Raw genomic sequence first — 18,976 nt, forward strand, 5'->3', positions numbered from 1 at the left:
CAGTGTGTCTGGTAGTGAAGAAATGATGAAGTCTCTGACCAGGCGTTCAAAGCACTTTATCACTACTGAGGTGAGGGCTACAGGGCGATAGTCATTGAGAGAAGCAGGGTGGGGTTTCTTGGGACAGGAACAATGATGGACTCTTTGAAGCATGTGGGGATCACCGACTGAGATAAAGAGATGTTGAATATCTCAGTGAACACAGGAGCTAGCTGGTATGCGCAGTCTCTTAGGATACGACCTGGGATGCCGTCTGGTCCTGCTGCTTTCCTGGTGTTCACTCTTTTGAAGGCTCTCCTTACTTCATGCTCGGAGATGACGAGCACGTTTCCGGTGCTGGCAGTATCTTCCTGTCTGCAGCCGTTAGCGCCGCTAACACTAGCATTGTTGGAGACCTTAGCTGCAGCCTCGAAGCGAGCATAGAAAGTGTTCAGCTCGTCTGCCAGAGTCACGGCCGCGTTCGTCATACCGGTTGTTGGTGCTTTATAGTCCGTTATTGTCCTTAGTCCCCGCCACAGGCTCCTAGAGTCACTCTGTTGGAGTTGTGACTCTAGTTTCCTCCCGTAGCGCTGCTTCGCCTCTTTCACCGCCCTCCGCACGTTACATGGAGAAACCTTTTGAATACAAGCGTGCTGATCCACACAGGTGTGCACACAGGTGTACACACACGGGTGTTCACAGACACAAACTACATCTTTCTTGGCTGCTACCTCAAAGCACATTGCGCGCTGTCGATCTTGCGTGCTGCACAATAACATTTCATTAATAACATTTAAGTATCTACTGTTATTTACTGTTAGCTAGTTTATTATGATGGTGTTGTGTTTATTATGTTGCTCTTTTTTTGTTTGTTTTCTCTTCTGTTTTTTCTTCTCTCGACGGGTGATCCAGGTATTTTTTTTTCTTCCTCCCTTTCTCACTATCTCTTCTCCCCTCTGTTTTTCTTTCTCACCCTCTCTTTCTTTTATTCTTTCTTTCTCACTGTTCTATCCCACAGTCATGTCTGTCCCATCTGTAACAACAGAAAATAAAATAAAATAAATACATAATAATAATAAAGGGCAATCAAATGGACCAATATGGCAAGACCATGATGAGCCACTTGGTAAAGTAAATCCGCTAGGCATCTTTCTTGGCCTTCAGACAATAAATCTGATGGCTAAAGATCCAAACGCGACAGGCAAAAAACAAACAAACAAACAAACAAAAAAAACCAACTTACTATACTGGTTTAAATTTTCAAACAGTTTGTTTGTTGCAGCCAATAGAAATTGGAGCGAAGCAGCCAAACAGAAAGTGAGATGATATCTCAGCTACTGTATTGACACCAAGCTTGATGTTTAGATTTGGTAATTCTTCTTCAGGTCATCAAAAAAACAAAAAACAAAAACAAACAAACAACAAAAAACCCCATGCTTCGCCATGGGAAGCAGCAATAATTAAAAATGCACTTTTCCTATTGGTGCTTGCAGCCAAGCTTTTATCGTGACCAGATCAAGTTGCCATGGAGACTGTGCCGTGCTGGACTGCTTGATCTGTCATCATCATCATCATCATTATCATAATCATCATCCGTGAAACTTGCAAGTATATTTTAGCATCGGAATTGCATTGCTCTAATTTCTGTTGTGCGTGTGGTTCTTGTTTTGATTTGTGTGTAGTAAGAGTGATGCTGGGAAGCTGCTCGTGAATAATATCTATGCTAAATATTTTCACCTTGTACAAGGTACTTTTTGAATTATACGTGGGGTACAATGAGAGTGCTACTGTGGTGGAGAAGCAGGGCTAATTACGGTGTGGTAGAGTAGCACTTAATAAGGGACGCTTACGAGTAACAAGACAAAGAATTAATTTATCATCTACTGTAACTTGTAACTCACAAATTAAACCCCAATGCTTTGGCGGATAATGATATTTGCCACTCTTTCATCATGCTCTCAATCCCATCCCTTTACAGATGCCATTTTTCTGCACCCCTGTAACACTCTTCATGGCACTGCCAATTGTGTTTGACAGTGAAAATCACATTTGAGATCATAGATCATATGTCAGCCAGTGGGACGGGAGGAGGTAAAGGGATGACAGAACGATTTTTGACTCAGGGCTATACCAAAAGCTTTTATTTCCCACCCATATAGCTTGTCTTGTCATCCAATTTTGGCATGTGAAGGCATGTTGAGGGGGCTGGAAATGATGACTGGTATGTGTAGTCTGTGACTGCTGTGCTCATGGCCCTGTCCCCAGTCTGTGTTTTGGAGCAAAGGCACTGTTTGCTGGACCTCCTGCACAACCGAATAAACCACCCATAAACAAGAAAAGTTAAAAATATCTTGTGAAATAATGCCCTGAAATTCTCCTCTCTGTCACAAAATGAATGTCAGGAGAAAAAAAAGGGGAAGGTTGTAGGGAGGCGGAGCAGGAGTCGGTGAGGGTGGGGTGGTGGTGGTGGTGGGGGGGGGACACTGCAGTAGAACATGGAACAATAGGCGCCCTCTGGCATCAACCTCTGGACAGCCCAAGCCGCTCAGCAAAGACACTGAACTCACCCACAATGAACTGCTGCAGCGGGAAGGGAGGCTTTAGAGAGTTCAATTTCCAACACAATTGGCTGTATTCTACTCCTTTAAATGCCAAGGAGATGGTGTGCAGCGTGTGCCTTTGTGAGGAGCTTTGCTTACAGCGAGTGTCCTCTAACAGGAGAGACAGAAGGAGAAAGACTAGAGATGGCGAAGACAGGCCAGAATGGGAGATGGTTTGGGGACAGAAATAGTGTGACTGGATAGAAGAAAAGGAAAAACGAATAAGACTGAATGACCGGGAGAGATAGAGAGTAAAAAGGAAAAAAAAAAAGAAAAGGTAGAAACGAGAAGGGTAGAGAATGTCTCCTCTGGTTGTCGTTTCGCCAGGCTCGCAGGACCGTCTGAAGGACAATGCTGCTACTAGTGAAGTGTGACGTTTGTCCTCTATCCAATTCACCACAGCCCCAAAGAAAACACTCACAATCAAGTGTCGATCATGCATCTCAAACACAATAAGCTCTTCCAAAAAAAAAAAAAAAACATCACATTATACAGCAATATACAGCACTGACCTTAGGTAAGAAATGTTTAGGGAGAAAAACAAAAAAGCTACAGAAATGACATTCAAATGAGGCCATCTGAACCTTTGCTGTTGCGCAGCAGTAAAAGAGCACCTTTAAAAGGTTTTAAGTAGTAAAAATAGCATTTTTCTTTTTACAGTATAACCTCCCAATGTTCAAGTAAATATAGCAAATAAAAATATGACCAGTCACATTAATGGCTCTGGTGAATAACTTCTTAGAGGTTTGTAATATTCTGCGCCATTCATCTGAAAGACCTGTTGTGCTTTTTTTGTTTTTTTTCCCTCAAGATGAAAAAAAGCAAATATCTACCGTGTCAAATTCCCACTAGAACAAATAATCAAAACGCTACTTAGACAAAACAGCAACCGCAGGAAGAACTGCACCTGACGCCTGTCTCCGTGTCACACTCAATATAAATATGCCTGCTGTCATCAGAAAAATTGCCAAGGAGGCTGTTTCTCCATCACTGTCTTCATTTGAAGGGCATTTTGCTGCCCAAAGGCAAACGCCTAACACACTCTCCAAGCATGGCGCCCAGCCCCTTTCACAGAGGGCTGGCGGTGCAGCAGACAGGAGAGAGAAGAGCAAGAAATAAGAGAGAGCGTGAGAAAAGCCTTCGTCTCAAAGCAGACCTCACACTGGGTTCTGTCACTACAGATCAAAATCCCCTCAAAGCCATAGATCACTTCCACTATAGTTCACATGTTTCACACTTAGAAACTGTTTACCAGACTCAAAAGAGTTTGCCTCCACAGCACTCACACACGGATATAGCTTAAAAACCAAAGACAGAGCTCACTCGCAAAACAATAACTGCTTTCGATCCCAGAACACTGCACTTAAACATTTATACACTTTGAGGGGACGACTTCTTCGCTGCAAACAAATATTTACATCTATATGCTCAGCCCAGCTGAGTGAGAGGGTTGTGATGCCAGCTCTGCCTACAAGTGAGCTGACTGGCGTGACAAACACAGCAGTGTCTGCTCCTTTTTCTTGTGGAAATACCTGTCAGCGCCTGTCGACTGCTCACGCACACAATGATACATACAGGCATAAACAGCCAGGGACAGTCTGTCTCCTAAAAAGTTCCTTTAGCGTACCTGTGTGAGGCAGCAATACCAACCATCGCACAGTTTTGAGGATAAGTGACAGGCCTATATACGTGTCTGCCTGTGGTTAAGTCGGGGCCTAAAAGAGTGTCGCTTGGCTTAAATACGCCGACGCCGCATTGTGGTGCAGGGAGGAAACCTGTCTTTGGAAAGTCCTTCTGCTTGAGAGAGAAATGTCCCCCCTCATCTCAGATAAGGAGCTGATGAGATAAAGCGATAAAGTCAGTGCTTCTCCTGGGTCTTATCTGATGCTGTTATCTGACTGCACAGCACCCACCATCTCGCAATCTTTACACCCTTTAAGCACCTCTCTGAAACACTCACACCAGCATCATCGCAGACACACACACACTCTCCATCTAATGCTCAAACATTCTAAACACCGTACCAGCTTATTGATTACTTTGACACGCTCCCATTGTTGAACAGATGGCACACCTAATATCATGTGAAATGGAACTGTTCTGTGTTATCTCATGGGGAAAGGACATAAAATGACTATTTTCTCACCTTTCGGAAAGACAGAGGGGGAAAAAAACATCAGGAAAGGGGGAACAGAAGCTGTGCACTTACCTCTATGTCTGTTAGTAGTCTTATCAAACATAAGCATGGCATCATCAACCTGGAAGACATAAGAGGAGTGCCGACATTAGCTTAATCTTTTCGGCAAGTACCTCGCATCACCTTCTCCCTATTGAATCGCAGCTCGTCTACTCGCAGTAATTGCTCTTAGAATATTTATTTTCGCTCCTTTACACTGATTTCTTCCCCAGCACCCCTCTCCCACATAATAAATCAGAGTTCACGCTGTGTTGTCGGGTTACCACTTCCGTGTCCATCTATAGATTAGAATTTCAGCGATAAAGAAATCCATGCAATCACAGTGGCGTTACGTGTTTTCTGGATTAGATGTGGCAAATATGTGAAGAGCAGCAATGGGAGAAAAATTAACAAAAACTACCAGAAGAAAAAAGAAAGAAAGAAGAAGAAGAAAAACAGTGTTGACAATATGTTTATTTTGATGAACACTGATGTCCAGTCTTGTGGAGAGGGACAGATAGACACATTATACTAAGCGGGTGTGAGACAAATGGGATCCTTCCTCATCTCAGAGCCCCAGCAGCAGCAGCAGCAGCATCCACCATAATATCATCCTTCATCATGTCCAATAAAGCCACACACAGACAGGCAGAATTTTTTTTCACACATCCCCGAAAAACAGATCTCTAGACACACTCTTCTTTCTATAATGCTGATGAAATGCTTAAAAAACAGACTGAGGCATGCTCATTTAGCCTGTGATGTTGTCTAAGAAAAAAAAGAAGAAAAGAAAAAAAAGATGGAGGAGTAGAGAGCAGCAGCAGCAGCAGCAGCAGACAGAAACAAAAAGAGGGAGCACTCTGCACCATTCACTCCCTGGTTATGGTCTATAGGTAAGTGTAACTGTACTGAGGAGGCTTAATAGTGTGCAAGTGTGCATCTGTGCTTTTCACGGGAGGGTTACAAAGCTTCGAGAGGAGATGGGAAGAGACAAGAATAGGGGGTCTCACTCAAACCGAACTGTCTGATTGGATAAAGAGAAGTGCCTGGCAGCCAGGCAGACTAGCGCTGGCACGCTGTTCGTGCCACCCTCTTGCCACACATTTGGCACACAAGACGTTGGCACAGCTTGTAGGGCCAAGTTACTCACTGTATGGCTCACAGGCACTTGATTTGCTCCTCCCTAAATTATTTCCAAATTGTCAAATTTAGCAAGCAATACTGATGTGAATCCTCAAGTAACTTATACACACACCCAGTGCCTGAGCACCTGAATTGCTGTTTGCCAGACTACCTGAAAAGGAAGGCAGGCAGAGCCTGCAGGTAAATGTTGCGGAAAGGTAGGGCTTATTAAATCCTACAGAGTTGCATCACTTCTGCAAATTAGTGATAAACAACAGCTGTGACAGAACAAAACAATGGATGTTACGTGTGGTTAAGTTAAGCCAGAGTCATTGCAAGAGAGAGACATGGCAAGTGAAGAATCTTGAATTAAAACGTGGAACTTGTGCAAGGGGTGATATTGTTTAAAATGGCAGGCAGGCATTTCACACTCACTTTCTAAAATAATAATCGCTTGCTCAAGTCTTTACAAAGAGGACAAAAGTTAGACAGGCAGTCTATCTTAAGTACTGTCAGGAAATGCTCAAGTGTGGGTATAAATTCAGCAGAGCTGCTGGTACTTGAGCTGGCACTTTTATACAATCACTAACAAAGTTATTATTTTCCCTGGACTATTTCTCTTTGTCAACACAAAAGGGTAAAAAATAATAATAATGAAGTTTGCAGTGTCTCTGAAAAATGTGCTATCTGATGACTGTGTGGCGGGAAAATATTACAGGGGGAGTACAAATAAACAGCTGCCGGGCAACATCACCTGCAGCAACAGTTTTCTAAACAGACATTTAAAATGTCACCAAACCTAACGTCTGTCTCATTCCAGCCGATCTAATCAAAATCACATTAAAGTGAGAGGAAACTGGGAAACTGCAACCCATAAGTGCTAATGGCTGCAGTCCACTGGCTAGGTTTAAAGAACCCAAAGAAACTTGTAGACTGTTTAGTGTCTACACCGTACTGAAAACAAGAGGTGAGAAAACTCCAATTTGGTCCATTTCTGTAGCTGGAATTCAGCTTGTAGCACCAGAAAGAGTTTCTAATGCCTAAGCATTTGACAGCGTGAAAGCTGCATTGCAGAGCAAAGATGGAATGGCATGTTTACCAACTATGGTAAACGTTTAATTTGACAAGCGTGGCTGACAGCCTGTGATCATTTACATGGGAGACAGAAATTTATAGCATTTGACTTCTGTCATCTAATGTCAGTGATACTGGAAGAGCCAACAGAGTCACTAGTCCATGCATCAGTAGAAGTGCAAACAAAAATGGCATATTTATTTGACACTTAAAGAAATACAGGCACATAGAAACATGGCACATAGAACTTCCCAAAACATTAAATAGAATAGCATTGTATTTTAAAGCAAAATAACACAACATAAATTAACATTAAGACCCTACAGACCCTACAATATCAGAGAGTTCAAACATATGCATACAGTGTGAATGACATTACATCCACATGACCAAAAACTTGGCGACAGTAGGGAGGAAGAACTTTCTCCTAATAGGAAAAGACCTCTGGTGGACTCAATTTAAGGGAGTTTCATCCATCTGGCTTGACCAGTTGGTGAAAAGGGTTACACTACATAGGAAAAACTACTAGGGCACTTACAGATTATACCTATAGAAGCCGCTCAGCAATGGAAACCTATGCCACGTATTTGTGCTGATGTTAATGGCAGCTGTGGTGTGGAACTCTGCAGTTATTGAGCCAGCAGTGCATGGGCAAAATATATACAGTATGTGCCTCAGATCTGTAATTTTTATTCAGCTGTTGATCATGGAATCTTGGTAGTATCACGCTTTAATTCAGCAAGCTTTTTAGAATAACCCATTCTTTCACAAATGTTTGTAAAGACATGGCTAGGTGCATGATATTATATACCTGTGACAATGAGACAGAAAACACTAAAAACACATAGACAAAGTCACTCCATACTTTGTCCATGTGGTGTAAGAAAAGACAGAGTAGAGGAGAACAGAAAGAGCACCAACAACAGTCATGGCAAACAAATAACTTGGTTTACAGATGAAGACAAATTATTAGTCCCTTTGAAATTTAAATTTTTAATCAAAGTTTTCCCAGCTGCTTTTTTAACAGAGAAACAAATTTTCCTCATAGCATTTCTAAAAATATTGTCTTTAGAGAGCATGATTTTTTTCTATTTGCAAACAACAACAGAATTATTTCAGAAAAGAAAAATTACCAGGGTCAATATTATTAGCCCCCTGAAAAACTGACCTTTTTTGAGCCATAGAAACAAACCACTGGTCTATAATGATTTGCTTTAGCTGTGTAATGGTCAAAGCTTGTAAAATCAAGTTAAAACTGAGGCTTCTCTTCCAATTTATACACAGAACAAAAACCTTTGTTCTGTATTTGATTTGAGCTGTCACTTGAGAAAGCATAATGCCAAAAATGAAATAAATTAGTTTAGACTTGAGAAAATTAATTGTTGATGGTCACAAACCAGGAGATGGACATACAAAATTATCACAGCGTTTCTAACTGTCAAGAACTGGAGCGAGAAGTATCATCAAGAAATTCAAAGAGAGCCACACAGTACAGAACAAGCCTGGCAGAGATTAGCAAGTGAAAGATTTCAAAAAGTTTGGAAAGAAAACTACTGAGAGATGTGTCTAAACACCCCAGAACAAGACACTAGTAAATGACTTAGCCAAGTCAGGAACAGTAGTCTCAAGAAGACAATCACTAGAACCCTGCACAGGGATGGGCTGTGAGGTTAGAGAGTAAGAAAAACTCAGCTTCTGCAGAAGAGACGCCTTCAAGCCATACTGAAGGTAAATCATGTAAGCCTTATATGATTTATATATGATTTACTCATGAAAGTGGCCACTTTCATGAGTAAATCATATATGGTTTTACTATTTCTTTTCCATATGGGTAGAGCTGTTTGGCCAGAGAGACCCAGTAAAACACAGGGTGGGAGTATTATGTTGTGTGGATGCTTCAGTGCGTCTGGAGCTCGTCAAGCACGAAGGAACCACGAAGAAAGAAGATTTCAAAAGAAAATCTCAAGCAGTCAGCAGCAAAAGTGAGTCTTGGTCGTCACTTTGTCTTCCAACGCAACAATGACCCAAAACATATGCCACTTTTAGTGAAGAAATACTTCCAGAAGACCAAAGTGAATGTTACAGACTGGCCTGTGCAAAGCCCTGACTTGAATCCCACTGAAAATCAATGGGCTGACTGAAGACCAAGATCCATACCAGAGGACCATCAAATCTGGGAGAGATTGAGAGACTCATCAGAAGAAGAATGGGCTGGGAGACTTGTTGTAAACCACAACAAATGCCTACAGGCTGTTATCCAGCAAAGGATACACAACTGACTGTTAGCATCAGAGAGCTAATAATGCTGATGTTGGTCATTTTGGTGCTTATGGAATAATTGATTTTCTGTGTCCAAGATCAAACTGGGATGTTTGGAGAAGCTGTGTTAAAAGTTCTTTGCTCTGTTTAAGAACTTGGGAAATAGTTAAAAAAAAAAAAAAAAAAAAAAAAAAAAAAAAAAAGCAGAAGAAGAAGAAGGAGGAAGGAAAAGACAAAGAAAAAAAGAAAACAAAACTCACCTGTAAGTCTGGATGAGTTATTACAGTTTTGCATTATTTAATTAGTTTTCATTTAATACGTTTTTGTTTTCAGTGTCATTTCAAATTCCAAAGTAGTTTTAGTTGTTTCCGTTTAGTTTTTATTGTTACAAAATGTTTCATTTTAGTTTTTATTACGCTGACTGTATAATTTGGAGAGTTTATGTCAAACATCCAGAAATAAAAATGCAAATACAGTGCATAGACATCTCAATAAATAGACCAACATTAAAACTTAAAGAGACATCTTGCACTTTTTAATTTGAGTTATCTTTTTATCGGTAGACAGTGGAATTTCAGTTAGCTCTCATGTTTTTAAGTTCAGTTTTTTTCTTCCCCCATTAACTATTTTTTCCACACATAGTTTTTGGTTTTTTGTGTCATTTTAGTTAACTCTAACAATCTCGGCTACAATAAGGTGAATAACATACGTCTTTCCTCTTGCTGTCTTGAGCACTGCGGTGGGTTGTGTTGTCATGTGGTGCTGTATAAACAAGTGGCCCGCAGTTTCATCAGCCACCACGAGCCCTTCATGCAGTTTGACATTCAGATATCTGCACTCTAATATTGATAGTATTGCCACCATAAAGCCATTTACAACCTGAGAGCAGAAAGACTGCTACTTTGTAAAATGAAGTGAGGTCTATTAAAGGAAGTGTATTACATAAATGTGTGAACTGTGTTGTTGTGACATTATTAGAGAAGGACCATCCTGTCAGCGAGACCCATCCAACAAAGAACACAGATTCACAGTGAAGCACTGATGGGCACTTTAACAAAGAATGTGCACATCATGTGAGGGTCACACTCCAGCAGGTCATACTATACACCCTCCCCTCTCTCTCTCTCTCTCTCTCTCTCTCTCTCTCTATGCCACTTGCAGAGTCTATAGAACCATCTCCCGTGCTTCAGGGCTTTTCAATGTAGTTATTCAAGCAGAACACAACTGTGTGCCTCCATCTGATAGAAGGTTAAGGACCTCTTCACTGCTCACAAAAAAAAGCCCGCCACACAGAGGTGAGGCTAGGCTCACCTCAGGGAAGAAATCTTTCTCTGTCCTCCTCCTCCTTCTCTTTCACTCTTCCTTTTCTCCTGGCACAGTGAAAAGAAAGGTTCAAAGGATAATGGCTGTCTTATCACTATGTAAAAAGGGAATGGGAACTCCAGCGAAGTGCCTGGCCTTTTGTGACAATGAAGAAAAGAGCAAAAGTGTATTTCACTGTGGTATCTGCACTGGGACAGTCCATGACCGCTTAAGAAGAGGCTGCTGGAAGGCAGTCAGCGGGCGAGAGGCCGGGCAGCTCTTTAACTGAACCTGCAGCAAACACATCTGAACCAAATAACCTCTAACAAAGGGCCAGCAGAAGTGTATGTCAAGTGTTGGCTTACTAGCAATACACAGAAAGAAGGTAGTGATTTCATACTAGAGCCCTTTCCTCTTTCTGAATCCCATTGTGCAAGCTCTTACACTGTTGCTATTACAAATTGTTCATAAGTCATGTGAAAGAACTTCTGCCTGGGCTTTAAAGGCATTGACCAACAGATCGCACATTAATTGGTGCACTGGGAGCTTTTACGCATTCACTGTGTTGTCAAACAACTAATCAATGCAAATGCTAGAAGACTAGCATCCTCCTCTGAGTTCTGGAGAACCAGAGGAAATATTTGGTGTCCTTTACAGGTTGTGTGCTTTGATTGATTAGTAGTGTTTACGCAGTATTTAATGCACCTCTGAAGGTTTTATCTACAGCATGCCTTTTGGTTGAAGTTAAAAGACTTTTTTGCTCCAAGTTCTGTCTGTGAAACTATTTTTTTTCTCTATTGTCGTGACCACTGAAGGTAAGTCATCTTTGGAGTAACATGACGGTAAAGCTCTATATCACTCTGCTTCAATAAGCCGTGAAAAAGAGACCTTTTCTGACATATAGCACAAGGTTCAAACTCACACCAAGTACAACCTCTTTGTCTGTGTCAATCCATATGTTTGAACAAGCACAGAAAAATACATGCTAATTCTAGAAAAAAAAGAAAAATGTGGTTGAATGATGAATTATGTATCAAAGGACAAACACATCAATAAAGGCTAATGTGCTCTGTTTTTGGACAGGAAAACAGCAGAGGTGCCAGGTGACAGGGGGAGATTTAAGAGCTCTGGAAATGAATTATGACAGCTATTTAGATAGGTGTCAAATGCACATTTACATTCAGCTCATGGCTGAAGGCTAGAGGAGCTTTCCTGCAATTTGGGGGTGACACTGATATAGATCATATCTGATGCCAAAGGAACGAAGGCCTGAGCCACAGATAGTGACCTGAGAGTAGGCTGTGCCTATCCTTTTGTTGTGTCTGTCTTTGTACTGGCACCTGGTGCGGCTTTGTGCTGGCTGCACTGGGATACACAGTGGTTTCTTTTCTTGCTTTTATTACACTTGCTGTGAACTTCATTTTTATCTGAGTGGAAAGAATTGAGCTGTGTGTAGTTATTAGGCAATTTTGGTGTCAGTTTTGGTGTCAAGGATTACTGGGATTTGTGCTCACGCTGCCAACACCAAAGCACCGACTGGGCTATTTGCATCAGTTTACCAGGTGATGCTCAAAATCATTTGTGGCCAATTCAGCATGAAAAAAATCCTGCTACAAATGCCTCGATTACAAAAAAAATATCACAGTGCCAATTTTCTATTGGCACAACTCAAAGCAATAAATACAGATCATGTGAACAGGTTTGGCCCTCAATATACCCTACAGTAAAAGCGCTTTTCATAAGTAGAACCCTGGTTTAAGCTGTCTTGCTGGCAAGCATCCATTTTTCTCAAGTGTTTCTGACTAAAGGGCCGACTCCCTCCTATTTCTAGGGACAGCTGCTTGTAGCCGAACCTGCAGCACAGCCTTGCAGCCGGGTGGGTAAAGGGGGCAAAAAAGAAATCCCTCCATCGATCAGTGATGTATCACATCATTATTATCATTACCGCTGTGACAGATAAGGTCATGGTCGAGGAGAAAAACTCAGCTCGCGCTGCCCCTTCATCAACACTCCCCTCGCAGTAGTGCATCTAATATTCTATTACAATGATGGCAATTAACAGAGAAATGATAGCGACCAGTGACAATAGACAAATTTGTGACAACCCTTTCAATTGTTCTTTTGTAGAGGAAATCTATATCATTGTCTGGGAACGTTGAGCTGCAGTGTGCTGCATCCACGCTTGAGCGCTTTTACAAGTGGTAGTTTAACGAGGAGCAGAGGGCAAAATTTTAGCTCCCCATAAGCTCTTGCAATTACACAAGGTGGCAAAAGGGACAGCGTTCTTAAGCGTGAGCCGAGATGGACGAGCTATTCTTTCAGCGTCCAACGAGCCAGGGGCCAGGCCAGCTATGTTTAATCTGGAACGCAACCTTTTTCTTTCCCAAAAGGAATATTCCTTATTATAATGGATGAGTGGCAACCCTCCGCAGAAGTGATAAAAATGCACGGCTAGAGTGCAAACTTAACACACACATCACACACATACAGATAGAAAAAGCACAGCGATGTCGGGGTGAAGAGAAGCTTATCTGCTGTCTGCTCTGTCTACCATATTTCTCTCTCTTTTTTCTTTTAAGTAAATATGTCTGTTTCATAGTTTCCCCCAGCAAAACTTTATTCCTTAACTCTTTTGAAAATAAATAAATAAAAATTTAAGAAATGCCAATTTGCACAGATTTAAAGGGACAAATACTTTGTTACTGGACAGAAAACACAAGGTGCTGCAAGGCTGCCCTAGAAGTGTAACATATTAATCAGAATCAATCACGTTTGATTGGCAAATACAAAGTCTTACCTGTTACACTATATTCTGTATAATACACAGTGTGACGCAACCACAGAGCTCCACAAAGGAAACTAGCTGGCAGTATACACGCTTCATCTATTATTTTTATATCCACTGCTGAAAAACAGAAGCAACAGACGGATTTGTGTTTTTCAGCATTTATTCCACAGAAATTCTTGTGTATGTAATTATTAATGATATACACCACTGGCGCATTGTCACTGCTTATTCCACTAACTTTCCCTCTTGTTGACATTAACAAAATGGCTTGAGAGAAACAGTTGAGGAGGACAATTCCTCAAATCTGTCAGGATTACATATTTATGAGGTCCCCTGCTCAGCATCCAAGGAGGTCGCTATGGTGATACAAACTGATGTATATTCGAACAATGAACTTTGCTTTGTGTGTCGAGAATGCCTTAGAGCATTGTTGAAATGGTTAGAACAGATCCTACCACGGAGCTCTGAGCAGCTTTCAGATCAGCAAATACACAATTAAAAAGACAGTCATGCTGAGGCCACTCTAATCAATGTACTGTTACAAAGAAATGTAATAAAAGGATGATGGAGTGATGCCTTCAGGAGGCTGCTGTATTGTTAGAGCAGACTGTAGCACTGTTGTGCCACAAAAATATTTTATTAGCACAACTCCACACATCTAGGCTCCCACAGAAAAAAACGATGGAGGTAACAATGAGTCATACTCTGACACCCTGTTCTTGTAATTGAACCAAATTTCTATACAAAACAATGTTTTATTCTTAAGTAATCCCAATTATGCACTACAGAAACATAACACTGTCACCCAGGGAGTCTTGTTTACCTACAATTAAGGAACATTCTTTCGACGTCCACCCTCCAAACCAACCATCTGTGATACTGAGCAGATTGTATTATATGGAAAATAGCCTCAACATTTCATGAAGGATAAAAGTCAGCTTTCAGACTGGTCTTAAAAGCTGTGTGTTTCTCATTTAAAACAGCCACTGTGACCCCATTACACAGAAGGAAACCTCAGGTTCTTCCTTCCTGTGTCAACTAAAGTTCGGTATATTGCTCGGTCTGGCCCTCTGTTTGGCCTCACAGAGGCATGTCCACACACTTGAGCTCAGTATGCTTGAGGAAGTAGGACTTGGTCTCGTCCATCAATCCGCCTGTCTTCCTTTGCCAAGCTGCAGGGAACTACCCATTATGGAGTCATTTTATTAATAGGGCCCCTTTCCTCTCCGCCACACTCTTGCAGAGTGCCTCCTCATTCTGTCAGAATGGAGTATGCCTGCAAGCCACCTCCATGAAACTGCTGCACCAGGGCCCTCCCTCTTTCTCCCATGTGAAAGCTCAGGCTGGGAAATATTATGCTTTCAAGCTAAAATAGTATTTGGAGAGGTGAGCAATCCCTAAGCCCTACAGCAAACAGTTTAACATTGAGGACTTATTTAAAATGATGTCCTTCCTCCTAGAAAGCCAATCAGATTCCTCTTTTAGCAGACACACACATGGACAAAGGCACAAACAAACACACAAAACAAGTTTGACATTCTGCACCCCCCTTTTCCCCCCTCCTTCTTGTAAATATATAGCTCGGAGCACCTTTGACCAGAGGGTGTGGAAAGGTCAGAGGATGCAGTATAGTTTAGGGAGGATGAGTGAAAACACATTGCAAAAAGGTTAAAGACATGGCCGGGGAGAGGTTTGTTTAACTGGACTTAATATGAGGAGATTGCAGAAGATGAAAAGGATTGAAGTGGCATTAGGGTACACAACTTCTATTAAATGCATTTGAATACATAATAAGTTCATTCACTTCAAAAACTTTTCCCATATTCCATTTGCCGTCTTGTTGCTGATATTTCATTTCATTATTTACTATATTTTGGAATTCAAATATTCAGCCAACGTCCCTTTTACTGTCCCTCTTAAAGTTTTTGCTGTTGCTCTCTCGGTTTTCATTGCAGAAGCAGTAAAGGTGTGCAGACAGTTTATGCCAACATAAAAGCAGCTACCAATGATTAAACCTTTTTCAGCACCTTTCTTAGAAGCCCCATTCCCATTCATTTTCAAACATAAAGAGCCTGTTTTAAAACTCTATTATAAATGCCACCTACGCAGATCCAGTTGCTTAAATCAGGCTCACTGTGTTGCTAAAAGAGTATTTCGAACCATTCCAACTTTTAGCACTAGTCAGAATTAGCATGCAGGTAATATGCCAGTGACATGCCTCAGTGACTGACAGAAAAACTGTCTGAGAAACTTTTCACCTTGCTTGCTGATAAGATCTTTATCTAATTGTCTGCATAGTGCAAACTAGAAGGAATACGAATAAAACTGGTATCAATATTTCATAACTGGGCTAAACTGCAGTGAGGCAGCAAAACCTCTGTTTCTTAAAGCTTTATTCTAAATGTAACTGCAGCATACTTAACAACATTTACTAATATTGAGTATAGGCCTGTTAGACTTTAACTCAGAGTCAATTAAATTTAGTTTCAGTTCAGTTTTATTTATACAGAGCCAAGTCACAACAACAAAACAGCTAGCTTAAAACTACCACAGATAAATCTTACGTTTTGTTTACTTGGACTTTTACAGTGTAGGGCCAGAAAAGCTCCAGTACTATTCATTTGTAAAGATGACCACATATATTCGTCTGTCAGGTCAACCATTCCTACCGCTTAAATGAGCCACCACTGACAGCCTGGGTTGTTGTGGAGAAACAGCAGTTGGTGCGATTTGGCCTGTAATGCAGACTCAGGAGAGGTTTGTTCACATGTTGGTGCCCTACCCTACAACATTCTGATGCTGATTGGTGTATCTGAGCACAGCAACTATCTGGCATTTAAGTTAAACTCAAAGATGTTCAAAGGATGGCTATAGGCCAAAGAACTGCAGTGCTGCTTTTGCCCTCAAGGTCGGGATGTCCCAGTAGCTCTGATGTCATGTGAAAGCTATGGATTGCAGCATAACTAAGCGAAGGTACCGGATCACCTGATTCAGCCTTAACTATATACTTAGTCAAAAAGGAAGGTTTTTTAAGGTCTAATCTTAAAAGTAAAAGAGAGGTTTTCAGTCTCCCGAATCCAAACTGGGAGTTGGTTTCACAGAAAAGGGGCCTGAAAGCTGAAGGATCTGCCTTCCATTCTACTTTTAAATACCAGAGGAACCATTAGTAAGCCAGTAGTCTGAGAGTCAAGAGCTCTATTGCGGTAATATGGTACTATTAGGTCTTTAAGATAAAATGGGGCTTGATTATACAAGAATATCAGGCCTAGTTACGAGGCCTGCTATTTTTTTTAATACACACTATTACACTAATAAGTTACTTGCAAGATAGGGTCTTACGTACAGTTTTGATAGGCATATTATTGAAATAAGGTATCTCTTCACCACTGATATGGAGTTGTGAAATGCTGGCTTAACTGAGCTCTTTTCTCCAGTGGAGAAATGACTAGATAGAAATTAACCTAGTCTGAATGAGTGCTTGTCCTTCTCTGTGATAGTGTCTGCTCTTCTTCACATGTGAATCTAAGAGGTGGCCTTGAATGGGAGAGGTCGCTTTTAGTTCACTTTGTTGTGTTTGAGTATACTCAGGAAAGCAAAAGGCTTCCACTGTAGCCCTGTGACTGCTTCAGCTTAACTAAAAGACACAGCCAGAAGTGCCTCACATAATAAGCCATTTACTAATTGTGTTAATAACCAGCCGGAAAATAAAATCTCAACAATGGACTATTTTGTGTCCATGAATTAGTGAAAGTGCTCAATGACTGTTCATGAGTCCGATCCATAAATCTCTTTTAGGAGACAAGGTGTGTATTATGTACTTTGATATTAATAGGTGAACAAGAGGGATAAAATGAACTGCTAGGCTCAAGTGAATAGCATTAATTTCACTCACAATGGCCACCACCCCTAATACCTGCAGTGTTTTACTTAGATTAGGGTTACGCTTTTTTTTTCTTTTTTATAAGACCATTTCAATAATTTGACATTCCTCCCCAGAATGGGGGAGAATGAGCGTCGATAAAAACTTTTTTTCCCCTCCTCCTTTTCATGCAAAACACTTTCATCTGTCATTTCATGATAGCCCGTCTCTCTTTGTCAGCATAAATACGGAAGCCCCTATTTGAATATGGTTACACATCCCTCTATTTATTAAAGCTTGGATTAACATGACAGGAAGTTTTGTCTGGGGGCTCTTTAAGATGGCTCAGAGAGGCAATCTGGTGACAGTAATAGGATCCAGCTAATATACTTGACTGATGCTCCTTTCCCAGTGTTATAAAGCAGAACAATGGGAGTGGGGTTCTGGGAGTGAATACATTGTGTTTTGAAACTGTGTGTGTAAGTGAGTGTGTGTGTCTGGGGGGACGAGGGTGCGCTAATCAGGCAGAATACCATCACTTAGCAAATATAAGGGCTGAAGAAATAAAAATACTAAAGGTCACAGAGCAATTCCATCAGGATAAGTATGCTACAATTAAATGAATAGACAAAGGCTCTGACATTAGTGGGAGCTATAATAATGTTTTACTCCAGTGTCTGGGAGTTTGTAGAGATTTGTTAAAGGTTGGCTTTAGAAAATAAACAGAAAATCATTTGATTCCTGCTCTTCGTCCGCTGGAGAAACACTCGAGTTGCTATTCTTTCCTCTTTGATGTCAGGTGTTGGGGGAATCCTCGCGTGCAGGCATTTGTTCTTTTTCTTTATTGAACATAGTACTATTGTATTTGTTTGACTTAAAATCCACAAGAAGCCTTTAAAACTGAGGCATAAAAATAAATCTGCAACAAGGTAATCAAGTATCGCGATAAGTGAGCAGCAGCAATGACCGCTTTTTTCAAAAGTGTGAACATTTCTCTGCTTTCCCTTCAAATGTCACAGCATAACCTTGGGGGCTCTGAACTGTAAATTTAAGTGTTGTTGTTTATATTCTTGTAGAGCAAGTGATAAATTTGCTAATTAAGAAAGTAATTGGCACATTATTCGCTAATGAAAATTATTAATCATCATTAGGAGAATGCAGGTTTGTATTTCTGTTTGAGAAAGAGGTGGAAAAGCCATTGTTTGCTTTCAGTTAATCCTGAAGAATATTCAGAATGCATCAAACATTAATCCCTGTATCCTAAACTGAACTGTGAGCCGAGTGCGTCATACGCCCCTGCTGTTTACCTTGTTGTTGTTATTTTCACTTATGCTTTTTATTTTTCTAAACTCTGAGTTGTTTTGTTGTTTGTTGATTCCAAGTTGTGATAGATACTGCTGTCAATATTACTCCGAGAGCCACTTGTTTACAGACTATCTCCATATGTCAGGGAAGCTATGGACGGACAGGATACGCGTCCATGAGAGTGTATTTGTGTGCATGCGCTCAGCCTAGATAGGTTAGCGGATCAAGAACACATCTGTTTTAGAGATAGAGGGGAATCTGTGTTTCTCCCCCAAACCTCTCAATACTAATTAACGATCCACTGATAGTGGCCAAATGCCAGCTGTCATTAGCGGCCGATGCGGCACAAGTACACAGATGCAGATGTGCACGCCCTCAAATCCAGATGTGTGGCGGTCACCCACCACCAGACCACCGTAGGTCTGTGGATAAGATACATTAACCCTCCAACTCCTCACGCTGCTTCCCATATACCTCAACAAGCGGTAACATGGAAAAACGATATTAATCTC

At 41.1% G+C, this 18,976-nt stretch overlaps 1 protein-coding gene across 13 annotated transcripts in view; it reads right to left on the reverse strand.

Moving 5' to 3' along the window:
- The window catches only part of msi2b (musashi RNA-binding protein 2b), a 269,399-nt gene that overhangs the window by 110,664 nt on the left and 139,759 nt on the right, over nt 1-18,976 (reverse strand). For all 13 annotated transcript variants that reach the window (XM_026182716.1, XM_026182715.1, XM_026182712.1 and 10 more), the window contains exon 7: nt 4,789-4,837. In XM_026182716.1, coding sequence (XP_026038501.1) covers nt 4,789-4,837 — 49 coding nt within the window. The remainder of the gene's footprint in view (nt 1-4,788; nt 4,838-18,976) is intronic.

Source organism: Astatotilapia calliptera, chromosome 10 (assembly GCF_900246225.1).
Source record: "Astatotilapia calliptera chromosome 10, fAstCal1.2, whole genome shotgun sequence".
Classification (NCBI taxonomy): domain Eukaryota; kingdom Metazoa; phylum Chordata; class Actinopteri; order Cichliformes; family Cichlidae; genus Astatotilapia; species Astatotilapia calliptera.